Source organism: Stenella coeruleoalba, assembly GCF_951394435.1.
Source record: "Stenella coeruleoalba genome assembly, chromosome: 3".
In the NCBI taxonomy this organism is placed as follows: domain Eukaryota; kingdom Metazoa; phylum Chordata; class Mammalia; order Artiodactyla; family Delphinidae; genus Stenella; species Stenella coeruleoalba.
The window spans coordinates 88,422,153-88,450,028 of NC_137148.1; the positions used below are offsets into that span (position 1 = coordinate 88,422,153).

The window sequence follows — 27,876 nt, forward strand, 5'->3', positions numbered from 1 at the left end:
GTTGTAATCTAATCATATGGTTATTGAACCAATAATGTCAACAGTGAACTTCATTTGCTCTCCTGGACTTGACTATCATCAATTTCATGGATTTTTGTCAGAAATTGAAACTGAATATCCTGAATTGCCTTATCATATAGGACTTTGATGATTTAGAACTGGTAAAGTTTTATTGTGATTTCTTTTGAGCTCAGAGTCATGATGAAAATTTTTTTAAAAATCAGAATATCCCTTTCACCAATGGAGAGACTTTCACCAATGGACAGATCATCCAAAATGAAAATAAATAAGGAAACACAAGCTTTAAATGATACATTAAACAAGATGGACTTAATTGATATTTATAGGACAATCCATCCAAAAACAACAGAATACACATTTTTCTCAAGTGCTCATGGAACATTCTCCAGGATAGATCATATCTTGGGTCACAAATCAAGCCTTGGTAAATTTAATAAAATTGAAATTGTATCAAGTATCTTTTCCAACCACAGTGCTATGAGACTAGATATCAATTACAGGAAAAGATTGTAAAAAATACAAACACGTGGAGGCTAAACATTACACTACTTAATAACGAAGTGACCACGGAAGAAGTCAAAGAGGAAATAAAAAAATACCTAGAAAAAAATGACAATGGAGACACGATGACGCAAAACCTATGGGATGCAGCAAAAGCAGTTCTAAGAGGGAAGTTTATAGCAATACAATCCTACCTTAAGAAATAGGAAACTTCTCGAATAAACAACCTAACCTTGCACCTAAAGCAATTAGAGAAAGAAGAACAAAAAAACCCCAAAGTTAGCAGAAGGAAAGGAATCATAAAGATCAGATGAGAAATAAATGAGAAAGAAATGAAGGAAACGATAGCAAAGATCAATAAAAATAAAAGCTGGTTCTTTGAGAAGATAAACAAAATTGATAAACCATTAGCCAGACTCATCAAGAAAAAAAGGGAGAAGACTCAAATCAATAGAGTTAGAAATGAAAAAGGAGAAGTAACAACTGACACTGCAGAAATACAAAAGATCATGAGAGATTACTACAAGCAACTCTATGCCAATAAAATGGACAACCTGGAAAAAATGGACAAATTCTTAGAAATGCGCAACCTGCCAAGACTAAATCAGGAAGAAATAGAAAATATGAACAGACCAGTCACAAGCACTGAAATTGAAACTGTGATTAAAAATCTTCCAACAGGGCTTCCCTGGTGGCGCGGTGGTTGAGAGTCCGCCTGCCGATGCAGGAGGCGTGGGTTCGTGCCCCGGTCCGGGAGGATCCCACGTGCCGTGGAGCGGCTGGGCCCATGAGCCATGGCCGCTGAGCCTGCGCGTCCGGAGCCTGTGCTCCTCAACGGGAGAGGCCACAGCAGTGAGAGGCCAGTGTACCGCAAAAAAAAAAAAAAAAAAAGTCTTCCAACAAACAAAAGCCCAGGACCAGATGGCTTCACAGGCGAATTCTATCAAACATTTAGAGAACAGCTAACACCTATCCTCAAACTCTTCCAAAATATAGCAGAGGGAGGAATACTCCCAAACTCATTCTACGAGGCCACCATCACCTTGAGACCAAAACCAGACAAGAATGTAACAAAGAAAGAAAACTACAGGCCAATATCACTGATGAACATAGATGCAAAAATCCTCAACAAAATACTAGCAAACAGAATCCAACAGCACATTAAAAGGATCATACACCATGATCAAGTAGGGTTTACTCCAGGAATGTAAGGATTCTTTAATATACGCAAATCAATCAACGTGATACACCATATTAACAAACTGAAGGAGAAAAACCATATGATCATCTCAATAGATGCAGAGGAAACTTTCGACAAAATTCAACACCCATTTATGATAAAATCCCTGCAGAAAGTGCGCATAGAGGGAACTTTCCTCAATATAATAAAGGCCATATATGACAAACCCACAGCCAACATCGTTCTCAATGGTAAAAAACTGAAAGCATCTCCACTAAGATCAGGAACAAGACAAGGTTGCCCACTCTAACCACTCTTATTCAACATAGTTTTGGAAGTTTTAGCCACAGCAATCAGCGAAGAAAAGGAAATAAAAAGAATCCAATTCGGAAAAGAAGAAGTAAAGCTATCACTGTTTGCAGATGACATGATACTATACATAGAGTATCCTAAAGATGCTACCAGAAAACTACTAGAGCTAATCAATGAATTTGGTAAAGTATCAGGATACAAAATTAATGCACAAAAATCTCTGGCATTCCTATACAATAATGAATAAAAATTTGAAAGTGAAATCAAGAAAACACTCCCATTTACCATTGCAACAAAAAGAATAAAATATCTAGGAATAAACCTACCTAAGGAGACAAAAGACCTGTATGCAGAAAATTATAAGACACTGATGAAAGAAATTAAAAATGATACAAACAGATGGAGAGATATACCATGTTCTTGGATTGGAAGAATCAACATTGTGAAAATGACTCTACTACTCAAAGCAATCTACAGATTCAAGGCAAACCCTATCAAACTACCACTGGTGTTTTTCACAGAACTAGAACAAGAAATTTCACAATTTGTATGGAAACACAAAAGACCCCGAATAGCCAAAGCAATCTTGAGAACGAAAAACGGAGCTGGAGGAATCAGGCTCCCTGACTTCAGACTATACTACAAAGCTACAGTAATCAAGACAGTATGGTACTGGCACAAAAATAGAGAGATAGATCAATGGAACAGGATAGAAAGCCCAGAGATAAACCCATGCACATATGGTCACCTTATCTTTGATGAAGGAGGCAGGAATGTACAGTGGAGAAAGGACGGCCTCTTCAATAAATGATGCTGGGAAACCTGGACAGGTACATGTAAAAGTATGAAATTAGATCACTTCCTAACACCATACAAAAAATAAGCTCAAAATGGATTAAAGACCTAAATGTAAGGCCAGACACTATCAAACTCTTAGAGGAAAACATAGGCAGAACACTCTACGACATAAACCATAGCAAGATCTTTTTTGACCCACTTCCTAGAGAAGTGGAAATAAAAACAAAAATAAACAAATGGGACCTAATGAAACTTCAAAGCTTTTGCACAGCAAAGGAAACCATAAACAAGACCAAAAGACAACCCTCAGTATGGGAGAAAATATTTGCAAATGGGGCAACTGACAAAGGATTAATTTCCAAAATTTACAAGCAGCTCATGCAGCTCAATTAGAAAAAAGCAAACAACCCAATCCAAAAATGGGCAGAAGCCCTAAATAGACATTTCTCCAAAGAAGATATACAGACTGCCAACAGACACATGAAAGAATGCTCAACATCATTAATCATTAGAGAAATGCAAATCAAAACTACAATGAGATATCATCTCACAGCAGTCAGAATGGCCATCATCAAAAAATCTAGAAACCATAAATGCTGGAGAGGGTGTGGAGAAAAGGGAACACTCTTGCACTGCTGGTGGGAATGTGAATCAGTACAGCCACTATGGAGAACAGTATGGAGGTTCCTTAAAAAACTACAAATAGAACTACCATATGACCCAGCAATCCCACTACTGGGCATATACCCTGAGAAAAGCATAATTCAAAAAGAGTCATGTACCAAAATGTTCATTGCAGCTCTATTTACAGTAGCCCGGAGATGGAAACAACCTATGTGCCCATCATCAGATGAATGGATAAAGAAGATGTGACACATATGTACAATGGAATATTACTCAGCCATAAAAAGAAACGAAATTGAGCTATTTGTAATGAGGTGGATAGACCTAGAGTCTGTCATGCAGAGTGAAGTAAGTCAGAAAGAGAAAGACAGATACCGTATGCTAACACATATATATGGAACTGAAGAAAAAAAAATGTCATGAAGAACCTAGGTGTAGGACAGGAATAAAGACACAGACCTACTAGAGAATGGACTTGAGGATATGCGGAGGGGTAAGGGTAAGCTGTGACAAAGTGAGAGAGTGGCATGGACATATATGCACTACCAAACGTAAAGTAGATAGCTAGTGTGAAGCAGCCGCATAGCACAGGGAGATCAGCTTGGTGCTTTGTGACCGCCTGGAGGGGTGGGATAGGGAGGGTGGGAGGGAGGGAGATGCCAGAGGGAAGAGAAATGGGAACATATGTATATGTATAACTGATTCACTTTGTTATGAAGCAGAAACTAACACACCATTGTAAAGCAATTATACTCCAATAAAGATGTAAAAAAAAAAAGAAAAGAATTTCCCTCAACCATTGTTATTGAACACTAAATTCTAAAAGCTTTGGAAATTAGCTATGTAATGAATTAAACCTAAAATTACAATATCATTCTGTGCTTACATTAATGTCAGGATGACAACTAATGTTGTTTGAATCCCAGGTAATGTCAGGCAGTTTTATATACTTCCTGTACTGTCAAACATTAAAACATGAAGCCAGATCACCATTCCCACCAAATTTGTAGCTCATGTACTTTTTGAGCTCAAACTACATTTCCAGGTGTGAATTTTGGACTTCGGTACAAATATTTTGACATTTCAAAATCCATTTAACTGTGCAGTTGAGGAATTCCCACATAACTTTCAATTAGAAGTGATGAATCTGCAACGTACTGACATGCTAAAAAGCATGCAATATAATTTTATAAATGCTTGCTAAGCAATAAATATGCTCAATTAAAATATGCTCATGGATTGATACTAGTATTTGGCAGTACCTATCTTTTTAAAGTGAAATACATAAAATCTCATTACATATCTTCATTTACAAGTGAATATTATAGTGGATTTTGTTGATAAGCACTAACTTTGAGTCCCAGTGAAAGGAAATAATAGCACCCTCGAAAGATTTCTGTCCTTATTAGTAGACTGGTGTTACAATAAATTGTACCCAGTTATTATTATATTTTGAATTTGTCGATAAAATATTTGTGAATATTTTTTTCTCTTTTGCTATATTAATACTTATTAATATCCTTGATTTTGCCTCATGGGGGCAAAGCCTAAAATATTTCCTCTCCAGACTTTTATAGAAAATGTTTGTTGACTTTTGTTGTAAGGAATGACACCAATTTAACCCATTGGAATGTCTGAATCAACCTTATCAATTAATGGAATGACAAATAATGCAGTACTCTCACATGTTAAGCAGGACCTCGGGTTTTGTTATGTCTGTTTTTGGCTGTTTTCATTTATAATCTTAACTCGATTTTGGTCTTTGTTTAAACATATACTGCAGTTATATTGGATTGTGTTAGGGAAATACTTTTTGAGTGAGTGAGTTGGGAAGATTTGGAAATATGTAAAATGTTAGAAGGCAGATGATATGTTAGAAGGACAGTTTGATCTTAACCAAATAAATCATGGAAGGCAGATGGATTTTTTGTATTGAGGTGGATTAGGTTGTATATTAGGAGAAATTCACAACTTTTGCTTGGTTGGTTAGGAGCCATCCTCTTCGGTTTAATCTGTTTAATCTTGAGAAAAGCTAATAGATTTGTGACATGGGAGAGAAGGTCATCCATAAATTGCTATGCTGCTGCAATTGTATTTTAAGAAAGTTTCCAAGAAATGGTTTATTTCTTCAATTTATGTAATAGAGAAGAAGTATATAAGTAATAGAAGTAAGTAATAGAAGTAATAGAGAAGAAGAGTTGTCAGAAAAATTACTTCAGGCAACTGTAACCCTTATTCCACTTGGGTTTTTATTAACCCAAATGTCACAATTAATGTGACAGTATTAGGAATTTGCAATTCATAATGTTTTAGGAAGTTGGGTCTCTTTAAGAGTGCTGTATGATTTAAATAATAATAGCCAATGGTTTGAAGATATACAAAGTATTGTTATAAGTATTAGAAGCTTGTTATTATCCATAATAATTGCTTTAAGCTTTTGTATCTTTTAAATACAACCAAATTTTTAAAAATTTTCTAACTAATACATGTGAGTGATAAAACTGCAAAATATAAGCATATGAATGTATATAAATTGTATTCTTAAGTGGAGTCATTCTATACATACTCTTGCATCATCTACTTTTCTTAACATATATGAAATCTTCTTAGTAGTGTACAGTGCTTTCCTGCTTTCGTGTATGTAACACAATTCATTTAATTTAGTTATTTATTGGTGGACATTTATGTTATTTCTACTGTAGATTTTTTTATTGCCAGCGGCAGATGCAGATTCTGTCGAGCCTGAAGCTTACAAAATTTGGAGAGGAGGAACATCTAACAGAAAAGCTATACAAATTTGCAAATATAAAATTAAGTATGGGACCTTGGAATGTATCATGCAGGTGTGGTTTCTGAAGGTTATGTGTCATTAGCATCATAGTAAATTCACCTTTGGTTATTGCGAGTATAAGTCGTGGCACAGTAAACATCCTTGTATTTACAGCTTTGTACACTTGTTGAAGCATATATATTGGATAAATTTTGTGAGGTGGAATTACTAAGATGGAGAATATTAGTTGTTAAGATCATGGACTTAGAGTTTAAGCTGCCTGGGCTCTAATACCAGGTCTTCCACATACCAGCTCTGTGAACTTGGACAAGATCCTTAACCTCTCTGTACTTCAGTTCCTCATATGATAATGAAAATAATACTAATAGTTTTGTTATAAGACTGATGTGAATTTAAGTGCTGTTTCTAAAGTGCTTAAAACTGTGCTTGTCAGTCAGTACATGTTAAGTATTATGTCAGTTTTGTGAGTTTTTTTTAATGAGATAGTGTCATTTTATGACATTTAGATATTTGCGTCATGATTCTTTAAGTATACCATGATATCTAATTAAAAATTTTAAATAAGCCTTTTGAACTGTTACTGTTATATTTGTGTACAGAACATATACAACAATGACATCGTAGTGAATAGTTCTTTGAAATTTGCAAACTATTTTTATGTTTATTAAGTCATCTATATATAACCTGTATATACTGGAATGTTTTCCTCTTAATTCATTCCACTCCAGGTGGAGAAAAGGGACAATATTTTCCCCATATAATTCCATTCTTCTAAATCTTCTTTGTCTTTTGTACTTTGAATTTGCAACCGTGGGTCTGTAGAGATTTAGAAATATTAAGAAATTTTGACTTCAAAGGCTTATCTTTACTCAATTTTTTATTTAAGAAGACTTTGCATAAAGCTCTGCTATGCTTTGTTTGCGCTAAGGCTGTAAAAGATTAAAGCCTGAAGAAGAGGTACTATTTTTTTTGACATGATCAAGAGCGAGATAAAGTAGAGGAAACTAATATTATTATTCCTTTTTCTGTGATCTTCTTCTCCTTCCCTTTTTCTTGTCTCCTTTCTTTCTTCTTCCAGCCTTCATTGCTCAACGTAACAGGTAGTAAATTCTAGCTAACATAACAGACCTGTCAGAGAACAGAAGTATTACTAGCTCTTCTAGGCCTTTGTTTTAACTTCTAGGACCTTTCCAGCTCTTTAGAGAATCTAATAAGCTGGTGGTAGGTTTCTTTCTCTTTCTGGGTTAAAATTGTTTTAGCACAAATCAGAAATTTGAAAAGAAATCACGAGTACCACCTCATTCTTCTCACAAATGAGCTGACATGTGTACGTCACAAGTTTAGCATAAACAAAACTTCATATTTAATTCTTCATTGAAAGCTTATATGATATTTTTCAGAAGGCTGAATGATTGCTAAAGGAAGTAGAAGGTACTAGCAGATTTGGATTTTAATATACTTGGCTAAAATTGCCACGTGCCAGTGGTCTCTGATAGAGGGAGTTAGGCAATCTAAGGTGGTTTAAACAATGGATCAGGACTCTGGCTTTCACCTCATCCCTCCCTTCTTACCCCATTTCAAAGTAAAAAGAGGGCAACACTACAATTAACTAGAGTAACTATGATGCTCACCACAATCAACTGTCTTCCCTTGAATTTTTCCAAGTGATAAATATGAAGAAATCAATAGTAAAACTCCCCATTTTTTGCTTCCTTTTAGATTTGTGGTGATATTATTACTGTCATGTCACATCAAATCAACATGTATGTGTATGTATATGTGTGTGTATAGAGACATACTGTTTTGTTTGCATCAAGAATAACAAAGACATGCAAGCTTATGTTAATTTCTCATGGAAGCGAAATTCTTCACATTTCCAAAAAGTTAGAGTTCTTGGAAATGACACTGTTATAAAGGGAAAAACAACTTTTAATTATGAATGGCTCCTCTACTTTCAATGTAGCATTCTTGCAATTTCTTTACTTTACTTGTCCTTAATTAGGAATAATGTATAAATAATATAACCTGTTCTTGAGTTTTATTTAAAATACACTCAATCCTACCTCTGCCTTGGGAGCAATGTTAACTTTTGCATCCAATGTTAACAAAATATTCTTTAAAAAAATAGAAGACAATTATTTTTTTCTTTTTTTTTGGCTGTGCCATGTGACCTGTGGGATTGTAGTTCCCCGACAAGGGATCGAACCTGGGCCCTCTGCAGTGAAAGCACGGGGTCCTAACCACTGGACCGCCAGGGAATTCCCTAGAAGACAATATTTAAAGTTACTTTTCAGAAAAATATTTTTTACGAAACTAGTAAAATTGGTTAATAATATACAGTTACATTTATAGGGAATATACTATGCTTCCAAATCCATGTTAGGAACTTTAAAACTATTCATCATAGTTACAGGAACTCTTTAAATTAAGTATTAATTTCTGTTTTATTAGGGAAGAAAATGGAAGTTTAGAAAAGCCAAGTAAATATTGAACATGAAGGTGTCTGCTTCTAGACCTGTTGTCTGTTATACCAGAGTAAGGTGCTTTACAAAATGCAGTAGAGGTGTAGAATTATAAACACAAATAATTCTCTTAATCTGATGTAGAAAGGTAAAGTGATTAGCTTGACGATAAAATGTTTGCATGAAAGGAGTCAGCCCTGTACTAATGACATCTATATACAGAGAACTAAAGCTTCCCTCACTGCACCACTGCAGTAGGGGTTCATATATCAGTTTAGCCCATATGGTGGGTGAAAATCATAAATTGTGCTGTTCTCACATTGAGGTAGCTCTTTGGTTTCACACTCTAGATAATTGAGAATGATTGGAATCAGGAGAGCCTTGGGAGTTATTAGGGAATTGCAGAAAAAAGCTTAATGTGTGAACTCATGAGAAAAACAAGACATAGAGAACTGAGTTGAGCACATACTTGCAGAGTGTGCAAGACACTGTGCTAAGTGTAAGGGATGTGCTGTGAAGAGTAAGCCATGGTGCCTGCATCTTACAGTTTGGTGGGACTATGTATTTATTTCAGGATGGAGCAGAGAATATGGTACAGTGAGAAGAATTGAGAAGAAACTAGGGAAAGAAACAGTAATAGTCAAAGAGAGGAAAGAAGAAGAAGAGAGGGTTGGAAGAAAAAAGGTCGATGTCTCTTCTACTAGAATGTAAGTTTCCTGAAGCCAAACTTGTTTATTGTTGTATCCCTAGTGTCTAGGAGCATGCCTGACACAAGGTATGCTCTTAGTAAACACCTGTTTAGATGAATGAAGGAAGAATTGAGAAGAGAGGTGAATGGAAAATTGAGCAGGAAGAAAAGAAGAGAATAGAGAAAGGTATAGGAGAGAGAAGTAAAAGAACAGAGGAGGGGAAAGTGATAAAGAGAGGGAAAGAGCTTTCTACCAAATTCAGCTTTGATGCAACATGGCCAAGGCAGTGGTGAGAAGCTTGTCTTTATTACCTCTAGACTGGGGTTGGGACGGGTACAGAGGTAGGGTCCTGTGTTCCAGACTTTCATGCTGATTAAATGAGATTATATATAGGGCAGAGTTTTATAAAGAGCAAAGCATTATGTGTGAGTGTTATTTACTTATGTATTTATAGTTGTTAATAAGTAGCTTGAAGCCAGAAGTTGAAATGTAGGTTTCTTGAGAATGACCTCTAATTTTAATACAGTAATGCTTTCTGTGTCTAGTAGTCAGGATATGAACTATTCTACAAAACTGAATTTTCCTGATAATCAAAGCTTATATTGTCATCAAATTCAACAAAATAATTTTACCAGATTTGATGTATGTCTCTTGTAAATATATATATATATTCTTAAAAAAATACCTATCTAATTTAACCTTTCCCTTATGATTCTGGATCATTATTATAAGCATCATTGATTATGTTTTGCTATAATATATTACTGCCCTCAGAAACCTGTTGAGATTTATTATGTTGCTTAACTCTTAACATAGATGAAGTAATCTGGATTACTGTTTTTTGAGTTCTTCTGATTATGTCTCATGGTTTTTCTGTCTCTTCTATCTCTATTACCTATTATTTAATAGTTTAAAAATCAAATTAATTTTTGTTATAAGAGATTTAACTAATATAGATAAATATAGAGTAAAATACAAGAGGCTTTTTTGTCCTTAAATCACGCTTTATTCCAATCCCAAACCCCTCAGAGTGATGATGAAAGTTTGGTTTGTAGTAACCTGTTTTTTCTCCACACATAAATACATACATAGTGTATTAATCTGCTATGGCTGCCATGATAAAATACCATGAATGGGTGGATTAATCAACAGCATTTACTTCTCATTGTTCTGGATGTTAGAAGTTCCAGATCAAGGTGCTGGCCAGTTTGGCTCCTGGTGAAATTATTTTCCTGGGTGTAGACTGCTGCCTTCTTGTGTACTCACATGACCTCTTCTTTGTCTGGGATTGGAGAGAGAGACAGCATGAGCGAACCCTCTGGTGTCTCGTCTAAGGACACTAATCCCATCATGAAGGCTCCACCCTCACAAACTCATCTAACCCTAATTACCTCCCAAAGTCCCTCTCTCCAAATACCATCACTTTGAGGGTTAGGATTTCAACATATGAATTTTGAGGGAATACAATTCAGTCAGTAGCACATATACACATACATTTATTTCAATATAAATGGAACCATGCTATATGTATTTTTCAGCATCATGCCTTTTAATTTAAGACTTTGCCTTGGAAGAATGTTTTATGTGTGCACCTCATTCTTTTTAGTGACTGTATGCTCTGTATCTTAAATGGATTAAAATTTATTCAGCTATTCCCCTGTTGATGAACATTTAAATATTTTTTAGTTTTTTGTTTTATAAACAGTGTTATAACAAACATCTTCATATGGACTGATTGTGTGCACTTTGTAAAGTATTCTGGTAAGACAGATTTTTAGATGGTCAAAGAATATTCTAATTTGAAGTTTGAGAGACAATTCCAAGTTGACCACTAAAAAATTTGTGCTAGTTTTGTCACATCAATAGGGTATGTGTCTTCCTTCCTTCCTCCCTCCCTCTCTCCCTCCTTCCCTACATTTTGAGTTGTTCTGATTATGTCTCATAGTTTTTCTACCTCTTCTATCTCTATTACATATTATTTAATAGTTTAAAAATCATATTCACTTTTGTTATGAGATTTAAATAATATAGATAAATATAGAGTAAAATATGAGAGGCTTTTTTGTCCTTAAATCACCCCCTATTCCAATCCTATACCCCTTCCATCCTTCCTATATCTTCCTTCCTTCCTTTTTCTTTCTTTCTACAATATTGAGAATACTGAATATTATCACTTTTTCATGCTTGTCAATTTTAGTAGGTGAAAAATAACTTACTATTCATTTAATTTGCAGGGTTTTTTTTTTGTGATTCAGGTTGTAAATATTTCCGTGTGCTTACTGATCATTTGAATTTTTCTTGATGAACTTCCTGTTGTGTTTTTTGTCCATTTTCATAGTAGGTTGACTTTTTTCTAAGAGTTTTTCTACATGAGCTTTTGCTTGTAATTCCCAATGCAAATATTTCTTCGAAGTTTGACTTTTACTTTTGACTTTATTTATCATCTCTTTAACTTTAAATAAATTCAAATATTCATATACTTGGGTTATTTAATATTTTGTATATTTTGGGTTTCATGTCTCGCTTTAAAAAGCTGAAGATAAAAATTTTAATGTGATATGATAGCTGTGTATGTATATTTTATGATTATAGAAATTTTATTTTTCCTTTTTGTAGTTGAACTATAGTTGATTTAAAATACTGTGTTAATTTCAGGTGTTCAGGAAAGTGATTCAGTTATATATATATATATATATTCTTTTTCAGATTCTTTTCCATTATAGGTTATTAAAGGATATTGAATATAGTTTCCTGTGCCATACAGTAAATCCTTGTTGCTTATCTATTTTATATATAGTGGTGTATATCTGTTAATCCCATACTTCTAATTTATTCCTTCCCTCCCTTTCACCTTTGATAACCATAAATTTGTTTTCCATGTCTGTGAGTCTGTTTCTGTTTTGTAAATAAGTTAATTTGTATTATTTTTTAGATTCCAGCTGTGTGTGTTTTCGTGGTAGAAATATTTCTATTCAGGACCAAATGCATTTTATGTGACCAAAAATTGTCTGGTCTATGGGTACATATTAATTTTACGTATTTAATTGTACTCAAATCTATATATTAATAAAAAATACCTCTATTGTAATATGTGACAACAGAAATAGTTTATATTAAATTACCATGTGACTGAGCCTTACTTTCTTTTCTTTAAAATAAGGATAACAGTATCTATCTCATACGTTGTTGTGAGAATTAAATGGGATAATATATGCAAATAATACTAGATGTTATTTACTCAGATGCCTCCTAAGTACCATTCATTGTTTATACATTAGTGTATTTCATCTTCAAAACAATGCTCTGAAGCAGGTATTACAGTACCCAAAATACTAATGAGAAAATAGATCCAATGAGCTTAAGCAAGTTGCCCAGGATCTCAGATAAAAAGTGGCAAAGCCAGATTATAAATACATGTTATTCTGAAAACAAAAATCGTGTTTTTTTCACTATACACTCTTCCTGGGAGATGACAGGTATTTTTTACTTTAGTCCTTTTCTCTTTCTCCATTTTCAGTTTCTCTTTCTCTTTTGCTGTTTGATGAATAAGACTCCCTAAAACAGACTGTCCAAGAGTACTCACTGTGATTATTGAAATGTTCTTTTCTCTGTCCAAAGGGGTAGCCATTAGCCACATGTGTCTGTTGAGTGCTTGAAATGTGGCTGATGGAACTGTGGAACTGAAATTTTACTCTTAATTAATTAATTAAATTTATATTTTTATATGCATTAACTTTTTTTTTTAACATCTTTATTGGAGTATAATTGCTTTACAATGGTGTGTTAGTTTCTGCTTTATAATAAAGTGAATCAGCTATACGTGCACATATATCCCCATATCTCCTCCCTCTTGCGTCTCCCTCCCATCCTCCCTATCCCACCCCTCTAGGTGGTCACAAAGCACCTAGCTGATCTCCCTGTGCTATGCAGCTGCTTCCCACTAGCTATTTTACATTTGGTAGTGTAAAATTACATGCGACTACTGTTTTGGACATTGCAACCTTAGATATATGAATCCCTTTTTTTTTGTATGTATAAAGTGAGTGTAATTAATGTATTGATTGATAATGAGGAAACTGTTCATTCTAGGTTGAAAACTTTAGCAGAGGAACTTATACAGACACAGCAGATGCTTTTAAATAAGGAGGAAGCTGTCCTGGAGTTAGAGAAGAGGATTGAGGAATCTTCTAAGACCTATGAAAAGAAGTCTGAGTGAGTAAAACAAAAATAATTTGAAGGAAGAAAGTTTAATTGATGTAATTTTACAGAAGTACTTCAGTTACATGGAATTATGGATGTGTAATTTCTAGAAGCTGAAATTTCATATTAAGTATAAAACTGTGTATGGTTGAATTACTTTCTTGGACTCTAGAAGAGTGATTTTGTGTTTTTATCAATATAGTGTATTGATCATATGTCTCAATGTTTTAATGGTTTGAATTATTTTCTGAAAAACCCTGTTAAAACCTGTCTTTACTCCCCCTCATCAAAGTCTACCAGATTCACTGTGAATTCCTTGTTAAGAAAGTGACAGACCAGTATTATCTAGAAACTGGTTTCTACTGTGTTAGAAGGAAGCAAATAAACTTACTAAAAAAGAGCAGTCTGTTTCACCTATAAAAATCCTTCTGATATTTGCTGTGCTGTTTTTGTCTTACTGTTGTTTTTCTTGCTGATTTCTGGATCTGTAAATATTTTCATGGATCCTCTGACATAACTTGTTTTGCTATACTCTTGTTTTTACTGATTTCAATAATTATGTTTTCTACTATATTAAGGTTTAAATTTCGATCTAAAATTTAAAATTTCTAATCTGACTTTGGTCATTGTTTGCATCTCTAACAGGGGTTACTGGTATGGTTTCTCTAATCCTAGACTAGAATATATAAATTTCTTGCTATCATACTTTCCCAATTGGTGTGATTTGTCAAGATTTTCAAGGATTGTGATGTGTAGCATTTGTCTGGTCTATACTTGCTCTTACTTTCTACACAACCTTTCAAATATTTTCTACTTCTCTCAAATTTCTGATCCTTTTATATACCCCATCATAGTCAGCAGATGGACCTCTCCTACATTATAGAAAAAATTAGAATCATTAGGTGGCAAGTCCCTTATTTTCTAGATATTTTAGATATCTAAATGCACCACGTTTGTACCCATTCTCTTTCCTTACTTCCATAGAGGATCTGTTCCTTTCCCTGTCTATTTCTTGTGCCTATTTTTATATCTCATCATCTCTTACTTTCCCAGAAATTTTACATTGTTTTATATATTATGTTCACCTTTTCTTCTCAACTGTGTCCTGTGCTCACTTTTTAAATATTCTTAGGTTTTGACTCCTGAAAATAATCTCTACCTTTCTTACCACCCTAGATAACCTGTCATTAATCTTCATCTTTTCCCTCAATTACTGTCTTTGCTTTCTGTTTTCTTAGTCAAACTTGTTGTAAGAGTGCTAATGAGCACTCATTTCCTCAAGTCTCACTTAGTAATTAACCCACAGATATCTGGCTTCTGCCCTGTCACTGTTGAAATAGGTAGATATCTATGAGATCATCAATGACCTTTATATTGCTAAGTTTAGCAATGATCTTACTTGACCTCCTCACAGTATCTTTGTTGACTTCATTTCCCTTGGCCTTTGGGACCAAGGTGACAGATCTTGCTTCTCTCTTTCTGGCCACTCCATTGTAAATTCATCCTCCCCACTCAGCCAGAATATTTTGGAGTTACCCAAGGCATGGCCCTAGGCTATGTCATTTTCCTCTCTGTACTCTATCTCTAGGTGATCCCCTGAAGATGACTCATGTATATTACTCTCGCTCAGAGTTCCTCTCTGAACTCTATGGCCGTGTAATCAGTTGCCTACTTGACATGCCTCCTTGGGTGCCTCAGAAGTACACTAAATTTCTCATATCTAAGGCTGAATTAAAAATCCCCTCAAGGGCTTTCCTGGTGGCCCAGTGGTTGAGAGTCCGCCTGCCGATGCAGGGGACACGGGTTCGTGCCCTGGTCCGGGAAGATCCCACATGCTGCGGAGCGGTTAGGCCCATGAGCCATGGCCGCTGAGCCTGCGCGTCTGGAGCCTGTGCTCCGCAACGGGAGAGGCCACAACAGTGAGAGGCCCGCATACCGCAAAAAAAAAAAAAAAAAAATCCCCTCAATATAACCCAACCCAACGCAACCTAGTTCACTCTTAGTATTTTTTAAAATTTCAGTGAATGGCAACACCATCTATCCTGTTGTATAACTCAGGATATTAGGAGCCTACTTCTCCCACTTATACTATGGCTTTTATTACAACTTGGTGTTAAATGTCATATTGAAATTGATGAACCTTTTAAAGGTGAGAACAGGGAAATTTGAGTTACTCTGGATATTCCTTTAATAAATCTGGAAATTTTCAGTATTGCATCAACAGAAGATTCTACTGGGATTATAAAAATAAAATTTATCAACCATTGCACGTATAAAGTTAAAAAAATTATCTTTTGTTTTTCTCTATTTGCTAGTAAATCTCTTCAGATGACCAAGCAGTTGTACGTTTTACAGTTTTGTACATGTGCACATTGTAAATGACTCCTGTTTTATAATTTAGCAGATATAAAGAAATACAGTAGGTTAGCTGACCCTCTCACCAGCATGTCTGAGTTGCTGGGGGAGGCAATCTTTAAGTGTTGTCTTATCCTGGTAGTTGTAGATTCTTTGATTTTTTTGGTATGTTCTCTTGACTCACATCTTCGATTCTCTCTTCATCTACATAATCAGTGTGATCCACATTCCTCCACCTACTTGTATTTATCAGAAGATGAGAATGGGCATAGAGGAGAGGAAGCTTAAAGGGTGGTGGACATATGGGAAATAATATCTCTTGAGTTTGTACTCTGTTCCACATACTATGCTAGATGTTTTATATATGTTAATTCACTGAATGTTATCTTCACTATGCTCCCTGTGTAATTACCTGGATTTTACCTGTAAGACTTAGAGAACTTAGATAACTTACTTAGAATCACATACCCAGTAAGTGATAGAAAATGCATGAGTTCCTGACTCCAAGGTTTCTGTCTGTTTGATCACAGTAATTGCTTGATCTTACGATTTTAACAGTGTTCTTAGGAGAATAAATTAGACAGGATAAGTATGTCAAGCAGTTCAGGGAATGAGTCCTGTTTAACCCAAGTTCTGTCACCCCTTTGTTATTAATGGAGTTTTTATTGTTAGCTTCAGGGCATAATCTTGAAAATGTTAAGCATATTTATATAACTAAGTAGTCATTTTGAAATCTCATTAATTTAGACATTGGTAGGGTTGAAGTTTGTCTTTGAATCATATGTTAAGATATTTTGCTAAACAAATAGTCTGAAAGGGATTCTAGGGTAAATGTTTGCATTTCATTTTCTTAATATTTCTTAAACATTTCCATTTTTTGTGTGTATATGTAAATATATATGTCTACATATATTTATTTAAATATATGATTAAGAGCAATTTTTATCTAGTTTCAAAAATAGATTTATTTTTACTCTGCAGATATTTATAGCTTCATATACCGTGTTAGTTAAAAGTAATAAAACAGGGACTTGCCTGGTGGCGCAGCGGTTAAGAATCCCCCTGCCAATGCATGGGACACGGGTTCTATTCCTGGTCTGGGAAGATCCCACATGACGCGGAGCAACTAAACCCATGCACCACAACTACTGAGCCTGCGCTCTAGAGCCCACGAGTCACAACTACTGAGCCCACGTGCCACAACTACTGAAGCCCGCGCACCTAGAGCCCGTGCTCTTCAACAAGAGAAGCCACTGCAATGAGAAGCCTGTGCACTGCAGTGAAGGGTAGCCCCCACTTGCCGCAACTAGAGAAAGTCCGCATGCAGCAGCGAAGACCCAACGCTGCCAAAAATAAATAAATAAATAAAAAATGAAAGTAACAAAACAATAAAACAAAACTACATTTTTTCCAAATACTAAAAATATCCTATATTAGATAATTTACATTCTTAAATTATTTCTAAATTAATGGAATTATGTGAATGTTTACTTAATAGAAATAGCATTTGTGTTCCTATGAAAATATAACATATGAGGGACTAATGTTAAAACCTTTAAATTTGGGTTTAACATAAATTTCTCCAAAGCATCTTATAATAACAGTGAAAAAATAAACGATATGAGAAATCATTTGATAGCTTTGAGTCCTATAATTGAATAATATAAAGTGAAAAATGAACTTAAAGAATGTTTTTTATGTGACATTAAATTCACACTAAGAAACACAGAGTTTTAGCTTATATAAATGATGCAGGTCTCAGTTGAAGTACAGCTATTGCAAAATTTTATTTAAAAAATAGGGTGGGGCTTCCCTGGTGGCGCAGTGGTTGAGAGTCCGCCTGCCGATGCAAGGGACACGGGTTCGTGCCCCGGTCCGGGAAGATCCCACATGCCGCGGAGCGGCTGGGCCCGTGAGCCGTGGCTGCTGAGCCTGCGCATCCGGAGCCTGTGCTCCGCAACGGGAGAGGCCACAACAGTGAGAGGCCCGCGTACTGCAAAAAAAAAAAAAAAAAAAAGGGTGGGTGAAAGGAATAAAACCAACCATTTGAAATGGTATAATTTTAATAGAACACAAAGCGTCACTCTAGTATACATATCTTTGCTCAGTACTTCCAACGCATTTTTATTCAAACTGAAATAATATCCATCTTCTCCTGATCTATGATCCTTGACTACTGTATTAGAAAATAGTTTATGGGAAAATATACCAAGCAAATGTCATTTATGACTCATTGGCATAAAGAGCTGGTAATGTTACTATTGGTTTTAATGCTTAGTTTGATTTACAGAAAGTGAATGATTATTCAGTTTTGTATTATGCTGTACCATTATCACCGAGTACTTAAAAATACTTTGTACATTATAAAATCATAACTCTTAGAGCCATGCAAAATCTTAAGAGATCACTTGATTCAACCTCCTTGTCTTTCAAATTATGTGACATCTGAGGGCCAGAAATTTTAAGAGACTTGCAAAGATTCACATCTGGCTTGTAGTGAAGGTAATACTTGAACCATCTGGAGTATTGTTCTGGTTTGCAAACTCAGGTACCTTTTATTTTTGTCTCAGAATTTTTAGATTATATCCACTAGGTGCTATGAATACAGTGAAAGGTTAAGACACATATGGTCACATGTCTCATGAAGCTTACACTTTTGTAGAGTAGACCAGTACAAAACAGGACATTAACAATTGTGATAATTGCTGTGAAACAAGGAGTTCAGATAGAAGAATAACAGAGGAGTACCCACTTAAGATAGGTGGTCAGGGGTCTTGTAGGAAATGGCAGTTTTGCTGAGACCTGAAGGACAGAAAGTGCCCTCCAAGTGAAGAATGCATGGAAAGAGTAGTCAGAAATAGGGAGTAAATAGCACCTGCATAAGTCCTGATCCCTTCAATGTTTTAAATTTATTTATAGCTTCTTGTGCATCTTGTATTATACAATCATGCATTTATTATAATTTTCTTCTTCTTGAAATATTTATAGCTTTTTTGCTCAATGGTGTTATAAGCATATAAAATAATTATAGTGTGTTACATAGTGATTATATAACAGTATTGTTTAAAAAGTAATTATTGGGGCTTCCCTGGTGGCGCAGTGGTTGAGAATCTGCCTGCCAATGCCGGGGACAAGGGTTCGAACCCTGGTCTGGGAAGATCCCACATGCTGCAGAGCAACTAGGCCTGTGAGCCACAACTACTGAGCCTGCGTGTCTGGAGCCTGTGCCCCACAACAAGAGAGGCCGCGACAGTGAAAGGCCCACGCACCGCGATGAAGAGTGGCCCCTGCTCACCGCAACTAGAGAAAGCCCTCGCACAGAAACGAAGACCCAACACAGCCAAAAATAAAAAAAAAATAAATAAAACTTTAAAAAAAAAAAAAAAGTAATTATTGAACAAAAGCAAGATGTTAATATATTTAGTAGGTCCTTGTTGATTATCTATTTTATATATAGTAGTGTGTATACGTTAATCTCAAACTCCTAATTTATCCCTCCCCCCTACCTTTCTCCTTTGGTAATCATAAGTTTGTTTTCTAAGTCTGTGAGTCTATTTCTGTTTTGTAAATAAGTTCATTTGTATCACTTTTTTAGATTCCAGATATAAGTGATATTATATGATATTTGTCTTTGACTTCACTTAGTATGATAATCTCTAAGTCCATCCAAATTGCTGCAAATGGCATTATTTCATTCTTTTTTATGGCTGAGTGATATTCCCTTTTATGTATTTCCTAATTCTTGGTGTTAGGATAGTGTCTCAGAATGTCTAAGTGATTGCCGATATGACATAATAGATATTTAGAACTCCTGAAGAAGAATTTAAAAAGGCCTATTTCTGAAACAGATTATTTAGAAACCCAAGGTATATGAGATGATAGAAACCTCACGTTACCACAGGAAGCAGCAGTGAAACTTTTTGTTTTGGCCATGCTGTGCGGCCTGTGGGATCTCAATTCCCCGACCAGTGATCGAACCTGGGCCACGGCATGGGTGAAAGCACTAAACCCTAACCACTAGACCGCCAGGGAACAACCACTGATACATATTTTTAAATTAAATTTTAATGGAGATAATTACAGATTGGCATGTAGTTGTAAGAATTAATACAGAGAGATCCCATAAACCTTTTCAGTTCCCCTTAATAGTAGCATCTTGCAAAACTATAATATAATATCATAATCCGATATTAACATTGATACAGGCATGGTTTGGAACATTTTCATCACTGCAAGGATCCCCCATTTTGTACTTTTATAGCTACACTGCCTTCTATCTCCCACCCCCTCCTTAACACCAGTTAAGGGCAACCAGTAATCTATTTTCCATTTCTATAATTTTGTCTTTCCAAAAATGTTATATAAAATGGAATCATAATGTATGTAACCTTTTGAGATTGTCTTTTTACATTAATTGTAATTCTCTGGTGATTCATCCAGGTACTTTCATTCCTTTTTACTCTTATGTAGTATTCCATAGCATGTGTATTAGTTTCCTAGGACTGCCATTTTGAAGTACCACAAACTGGGCAGCTTAAAAAAAGATACAAATTTATTCTATGACAGTCCTGGAGGCCAAAAGTCTGAAGTAAGGTCTTGGCAGGCTGGTTTCTTATGGGCTCTAAGGGAGATTCTGTTCCATGCCTTTGTCCTAGCTTCTGCTGATGGCCAGCAGTTCTAGGCATTCCTTGGTTTATAGAAGCATCACTCCAGTCTCTGCCTCCATCTTCATATAGTGTTCTGCCCGTGTGGTCTCTTTTCTGTATCCAGATTTTCTTCTTCTTACAAGGACATCAGTCATGGATTGAGGGCCCAACCACTCCAGTATGACCTCATCTTAACTAATTACATCTGCAACAACCCTGTTTCCAAAACGGCCACATTCTGAGGTTCCTGGGGTTAGGATTTGAACATATCTTTTTAGAGGACACAATTCAACTCATGACTGTATAGATATACCATAATTTGATCATTCACCCTGTGAAGAATATCTGGTTTGTTTCTGTCTCCATATAGCTTTCTTTTTACTGTCTCCATATAGTTTTGCCTTGTACAGAATGTCATATAATTAGAATCATACATTATGTAGCCTTTTCAGATTGGCATCTATCACTTAGTAATGTACGTTTAAGGTTCCTCCATGTCTTTTTGTGGGCTGGTAGCTTGTTTCTTTTGAGCAGTGAAAAGTATTCCATTGTCCAGATATACCACAGTTTATCCATTCATCTGCTGAAGAACTTATTGGTTGCTTCCCAGTTGTGGCAGTTTTGAATAAAGCTGTTGTAAACATTCATGTGTGGGCTTTTATGTGGACATAAGTTTTTGACTCCTTGGGCTAAATACCAAGGAGTATGATTGCTGGATCATATGGTAAGAGTATGTTTAGTTTTGTAATAAACTACCAAACTGTCTTCCAAAGTGACTATACCATTTTGCATTTCCACCAGTAATGAATGAGAGTTCTTGTTGCTTCACATCCTCACCAGCATTTGGTGTTGTCAATGTCCTGGAGTTTGGCCATTCTCATAAATGTATGATGCTATCTCATTGTTCTTTTAATTTGCATTTTTTTGATGGCATATGATGTGGAGCATTTTTTCATATGCTTATTTGCCATCTGTATATCTTCTTCAGTAAGGTATCTGTTAAGGTCTTTGGCCCATTTTTTAATAGTTTGTTTGTTTTCTTGTTGTTGACATTTAAGAGATCTTTGTATATTTTGGATAACAGGCCTGTATCAGATGTGTCTTTTGTAAATCTTTTCTCCTAGTCTATGGATCTCCTTCTTTTTTTTTTAAATCAATTTTTAAAAATTGAAGTATAGTTGATTTACAATGTTGTGTTAATTTCTGCTGTACTGCAAAGTGATTCAGTTATACATATATATTCATTCTTTTCAAAAAATATTCTTTTCCATTATGGCTTATCAGAGGGTATTGAATATAGTTCTCTGTGCTATAGAGTAGGACCTTGTTGTTTACCCATTCTATATATAAAAGCTTACATCTGCTAACCCCAAACTCCCCCTCCATCCCTCCCCAAACCCCCTCCCCCTGGACAACCCCAGTCTGTTTTCTATTTCTGTGATTCTGTTTCTGTTTCATAGATAGGTTCATTTGTGTCATATTTTAGATTCCACATATAAGTGATATCATATGGTATTTCTCTTTCTGACTTCACTTAGTGTGATAATCTCTAGTTGCATCCATGTTGCTGCAAATGGCATTATTCCATTCTTTTTTTATGGCCGAGTAGTATTCCATTATTTTTATGTACCACATCTTATTTATCCATTCATCTTTCGATGGACCTTTATGTTGTTTCCATGACTTGGCTATTGTGAACAGTGCTGTTATGAACATAGGGGTGCATGTATCTTTTTGAATTACAGTTTTGTCTGGATATATGCCCAGGAGTGGGATTGCTGGATCACATGGTAATTTTATTTTTAATTTTATGAGGAACCTCTGTACTGTTTTCCACAGTATCTGTACCAGCTTACATTCCCACCAACAGTGTAGGAGGGTTCCCTTTTCTCCATGCCCTCTCCAGCATTTGTTGTTTGTAGACTTTTTTTTGTGGTACGCAGGCCTCACTGTTGTGGCCTCTCCTGTTGCAGAGCACAGGCTCCGGACATGCAGGCTCAGCGGGCCCAGCCACTCCGCAGCATGTGGGATCCTCCTGGACCGGGGCATGAACCCGCGTCCCGTGCATCGGCAGGTGGATTCTCAACCACTGTGCCGCTAGGGAAGCCCTGTAGACTTTTTAATGATGGCTGTTCTGACCAGTGTGAGGTGGTACCTCACTGTAGTTTTGATTTGCATTTCTCTGATAATTAGCAATGTTGAGCATCTTTTCATGTGCCTATTGACCATCTGTATTTTTTCTTTTGAGAAATGTGTATTTAGGTCTTCTGCCCATTTTTGAATTGGGTTGTTTGTTTTTTTTGTTGTTGAGTTGTATGAGCTGCTTATATATTTTGGAAATTCAGCCCTTGTAGGTTGCATTGTTTGCAAATATTTTCTCCTGTTCTGTAGGTTGTCTTTTTGTTTTATGGTTTCCTTTGCTGTGCAAAAGCTTGTAAGTTTGATTAAGTCTCCTTTGTTTATTTTTGTTTTTATTTCTGTTGCCTTGGGAGACTAACATAAGAAATCATTGGTACGATTTATGTCAGAGAATGTTTTGCCTATGATCTCTTCTAGGTGTTTTATGGTGTCTTGTCTTACATTTAAGTCTTTAAGCCATTTTGAGTCTATTTTTGTGTATGGTGAGAGGGTGTGTTCTAACGTTGATTTACATGCGGCTGTCCAACTTTCCAGGACCACTTCCTGAAGAGACTGTCTTTCCCAATTGTCTTTTATGTATTAGTAACTTACTTTCAGTAGTGCATGGCACAGTTCATTAAGATATTAATACACTTTATTATGTTGAGGTAAGTTCCCTCTACGCCTACTTTCTGGAGGGTTTTTAACACAGCCAACATCGTTCTCAGTGGTGAAAAACTGAAACCATTTCCTCTAAGATCAGGAACAAGACAAGGTTGTCCACTCTCACCACTGTTATTCAACATAGTTTTGGAAGTTTTAGCCACAGCGATCAGAGAAGAAAAATAAATAGCAGGAATACAAATTGGAAAAGAAGTAAAGCTTTCATTGTTTGCAGATGACATGATACTATACATAGAGAATCCTAAAGATGGTACCAGAAAACTACTACAGCTAATTAATTAATTTGGTAATGTAGCAGGATACCAAATTAATGCAAAGAAATCTCTTGCCTTCCTATACACTAATGATGAAAAATCTGAAAGAGAAATTAAGGAAACACTCCCATTTACCATTGCAACAAAAAGAATAAAATACCTAGGAATAAACGTACCTAAGGAGACAAAAGACCTGTATGCAGAAAACTATAAGACACTGATGAAGGAAATTAAAGATGGTACAAACAGATGGAGAGATATACCATGTTCTTGGATGCAAGAATCAATATTGTGAAAATGACTCTACTACCCAAAGCAATCTACAGATTCAATTCAATCCCTATCAAAGCACCAATGGCATTTTTCACAGAACTAGAACAAAAAATTGCCCAATTTGTATGGAAACACAAGAGACCCTGAATAGCCAAAGCAATCTTGAGAGAGAAAAATGGAGCTGGAGGAAGCAGGCTCCCTGACTTCAGACTCTACTACAAAGCTAGAGTAATCAAGACAGTATGGTACTGACACAAAAACAGAATTATAGAGCAATGGAACAGGATAGAAAGCCCAGAGATAAACCCACGCACATATGGTCACCTTATCTTTGATAAAGGAGGCAAGAATATACAATGGAGAAAAGACAGCCTCTTCAATAAGTTGTGCTGGGAAAACTGGAGAGCTACATGTAAAAGAATTAAATTAGAACACTCCCTAACACCATACACAAAAATAAACTCAAAATGGATTAAACACCTAAACGCAAGGCCAGACACTATCAAACTCTTAGAGGAAAACATAGGCAGAACACTCTATGACATAAATCACAGCAAGATCCTTTTTGACCCACCTCCTAGAGAAATGGAGATAAAAACAATAATAAACAAATGGGACCCAATGAAACTTAAAAGCTTTTGCACAGCAAAGGAAACCATAAACAAGACGAAAAGACAACCCTCAGAATGGGAGAAAATATTTGCAAATGAAGCAACTGACAAAGGATTAATCTCCAAAATTTACAAGCAGCTCATGCACCTCAATATCAAAAAAGCAAACAACCCAATCCAAATATGGGCAGAAGACCTAAATAGACATTTCTCCAAAGAAGAGATACAGACTGCCAACAACACATGAAAGGATGCTCAACATCACTAATCATCAGAGAAATGCAAATCAAAACTACAATGAGGCATCACCTCACACCAGCCAGAAAGGCCATTATCAAAAAATCTACAAACAATAAGTGCTGGAGAGGGTGTGGAGAAAAGGGAACACTCTTGCACTGTTGGTGGGAATGTAAATTGATACAGCCACTATGGAGAACAGCATGGAGATTCCTTAAAAAACTAAAAATAGAACTACTATATGACACAGCAATCCACTACTGGGCATATACCCTGAGAAAACCATAATTCAAAAAGAGTCATGTACCACAATATTCATTGCAGCTCTATTTACAGTAGCCAGGACATGGAAGCAACCTAAGTGTCCATCAACAGATGAATGGATAAAGAAGATGTGGCACATACATACAATGGAATATTACTCTGCCATAAAAAGAAAAGAAATTGAGTTATTTGTAGTGAGGTGGATGGACGTAGAGTCTGTCATACAGAGTGAAGTAAGTCAGAAAGAGAAAAACAAATACCATATGCTAACACATATATCTGGAATCTTAAAAAAGAAAAAATGGTTCTGAAGAACCTAGGGGAGGACAGGAATAAAGACATAGATATAGAGAATGGACTTGAGGACACTGGGAGGGGGAAGTGTAAGCTGGGACGAAGTGAGAGAGTGGCATGGACATATATACACTACCAAATATAAAACAGATAGCTAGTGGGAAGCACCTGTATAGCACAGGGAGATCAGCTCGGTACTTTGTGACCACCTAGAGGGAATGGGATAGGGAGGGTGGGAGGGAGACGCAAGAGAGAGGGATATGGGGATATATGTATATGTATAGCTGATTTACTTTGTTATAAAGCAGAAACTAACACACCATTGTAAAGCAATTATACTCCATTAAAGATGTTAAAAAAAAGAGGTATTAATACACGAAGTATGATAGCATTCCCAGAGATATTCCTCACCGGCACTGCCTGTTTTCTTGTGGCTTTAATATGGGTGAATTAATTTGAAATTCCTATTAAGGACAGCCTCCAAGGGCTAAAAGATCACTATAAGGTAACATGTGGCCTGTGTAGTTCTCTAAAGGAGGAATGGGGAAGTCTACTGTCTTTATAATGATGTTATGGGGAAGATTTGGGGACTTACACTCATTCCCTTTGTCCTTATCAGAACATCTTTCCCCAGCTCTAAAAACACACCCCTCACAATATGCACACAGCTTGGTTCCAGGCTGTCACCTTGAGTTGGTTTATTTTACTCTAGGCACAGATCTGACTTATCTATGTTCCATTTAAGATTTGAAATAAAGTAAGATTCTCCTTCAGTCATATCAATTCAGTTTAGGCTCTACACTTCTGGACCTAAGTGTCTGTACTTTGTGAGGTAGATGTTTTAACTGTAAAATAAAATGAATGCTATATATTGTAATACATTTGAAAGCATCTTGAATTTGGTTTTTGCTTCTAAACATTTCCTTCCATTTTGTTAATGCTAACATTTAGTAACTACTGTGATGACTCAAAATCTGTTTAGTTTCATAATTCTTATGATTCTGTATGACTCTTATAAAGAGGAAAATGAAAGAAAATAGGAGCAAAATATACATATATATAGTTTCCTTTAAAGCCTTTATTTCTTAAAGAAGTTGAAATAATTTATATTAATCTGTTCTCTTTTAGTATTGTACTTCTGCTAAGCCAAAAACAGACACTTGAAGAGCTAAAACAGTCAGTCCAGCAGCTGAGATGCACTGAGGCAAAGTTTACAGCACAGAAAGAATTGCTAGAGCAAAAAGTACAAGAAAATGATGGGAAAGAGCCACCTCCAGTAGTAAATTATGAAGAAGATGCGCGATCAGTTACATCTATGGTAAGCCAAAGAGTAATCAAATGAGAAAGTTGAAAGAGTAGTATATAGGTAATAAGTGAATACAAAAAGTAATTCTGGTTGCTGTAACAAATTATTACTCTTGTTAATATGCAGGTCCTATTAAACTTGTTTGTAAATGCAAAATAGACTTGTCAGTCACCTCAGGTCACCTGGAGAGCACTTTCAGGAACCACCTGTAGAGTCAAAGGAAAAAGCTCTTCTCTTGCCTTCAAAACTGAAAACAAAGACTGCAGTTGTTTTTATTCCTGGGAGACAGCAGGAAGGTAGGGTGTTATTCTTAAGATAGAAATAAGAAATAAGGAGAAAGATACTTATTAATTTTTTTTCTTATATAAGAACAGTAGAATTTATCTGAGATTGATGATGTGTTTATTGTTTTCACAATACAAAACACTGATTTTTTTAAAGATGATTTTTTCTTATAAATAGCCTTAAACTACAATAAACACACTTAAATCTAGCAACTAGAAATGCAGCTTTATTTTATACAGATTTATTAACTGTTTAAGAATGCCTAGTTTAATTACTTTCTCTCTCTCTTCCCCTTCTTTTCTTCCTTCCTTTATCTTATGTTGGTGGTTTCTATCAGGGGGCAGTTTTGCCCCCCAGGGGTCATTTGGCCATGTCTCCAGACATGTTTGGTTTTCACAGCTGGTGGATGCTATTGCTATCTCGTGGGTAGAGGCCAGTGATGCTACTAAATACCATACAGTGCACGTTACAGCCCATCCCTTCTTACTCACAACAAAAACTTACTCAAACCGAAATATTAATAGTGCCAAGGTTGAAAAAGCCTGAGCTGTATCCTTGATTTTTCTGTGGGTTAACTGTATGCAGTCCGTAAATAGAACTATTATATTATAGTTAATTATGCTATAGGTGATATTTTAGTAATTTTTAGTTTATGTGATTCTAAATAGTACAATTAGATTGTTAAATGGATTCGAATGTCTCCATAGGAAAAAAAGACTGCATTTGAAATGTCCAATTCTAGATAAATCTGGATATGAATAGGAAGTGTTTAAATTATTGTGGTTATTACTATTTTTTATTAATTGAGCCATAGTGACCTATACATTACATTGTGAATTATGGATTATAATTCTTTGCTGTCCTTTACTGTCCTACCAGACAATAAAGATCTTACCATGTAGACCAGGGACCCTACTGGAGTAATTTTCTTGCTTCTTGAGTTTTGATAACTAACATGCATTTTTTTCAGA

The 27,876-nt window shown here is 35.6% G+C and overlaps 1 protein-coding gene across 8 annotated transcripts in view; it reads left to right on the forward strand.

Moving 5' to 3' along the window:
* FER (FER tyrosine kinase) overlaps nt 1–27,876 on the forward strand; it is a 463,302-nt gene that overhangs the window by 129,184 nt on the left and 306,242 nt on the right. For 7 of the 8 annotated variants that reach the window (XM_079916621.1, XM_079916626.1, XM_079916628.1 and 4 more), the window contains 2 exons: nt 13,468–13,590; nt 26,443–26,632. In XM_079916621.1, the coding sequence (XP_079772747.1) occupies nt 13,468–13,590; nt 26,443–26,632 (313 nt within the window). Of the gene's footprint in view, nt 1–13,467; nt 13,591–26,442; nt 26,633–26,746; nt 26,917–27,876 lie in introns of all 8 variants that reach the window. The other variant, XR_013827559.1, reaches the window with a different exon arrangement.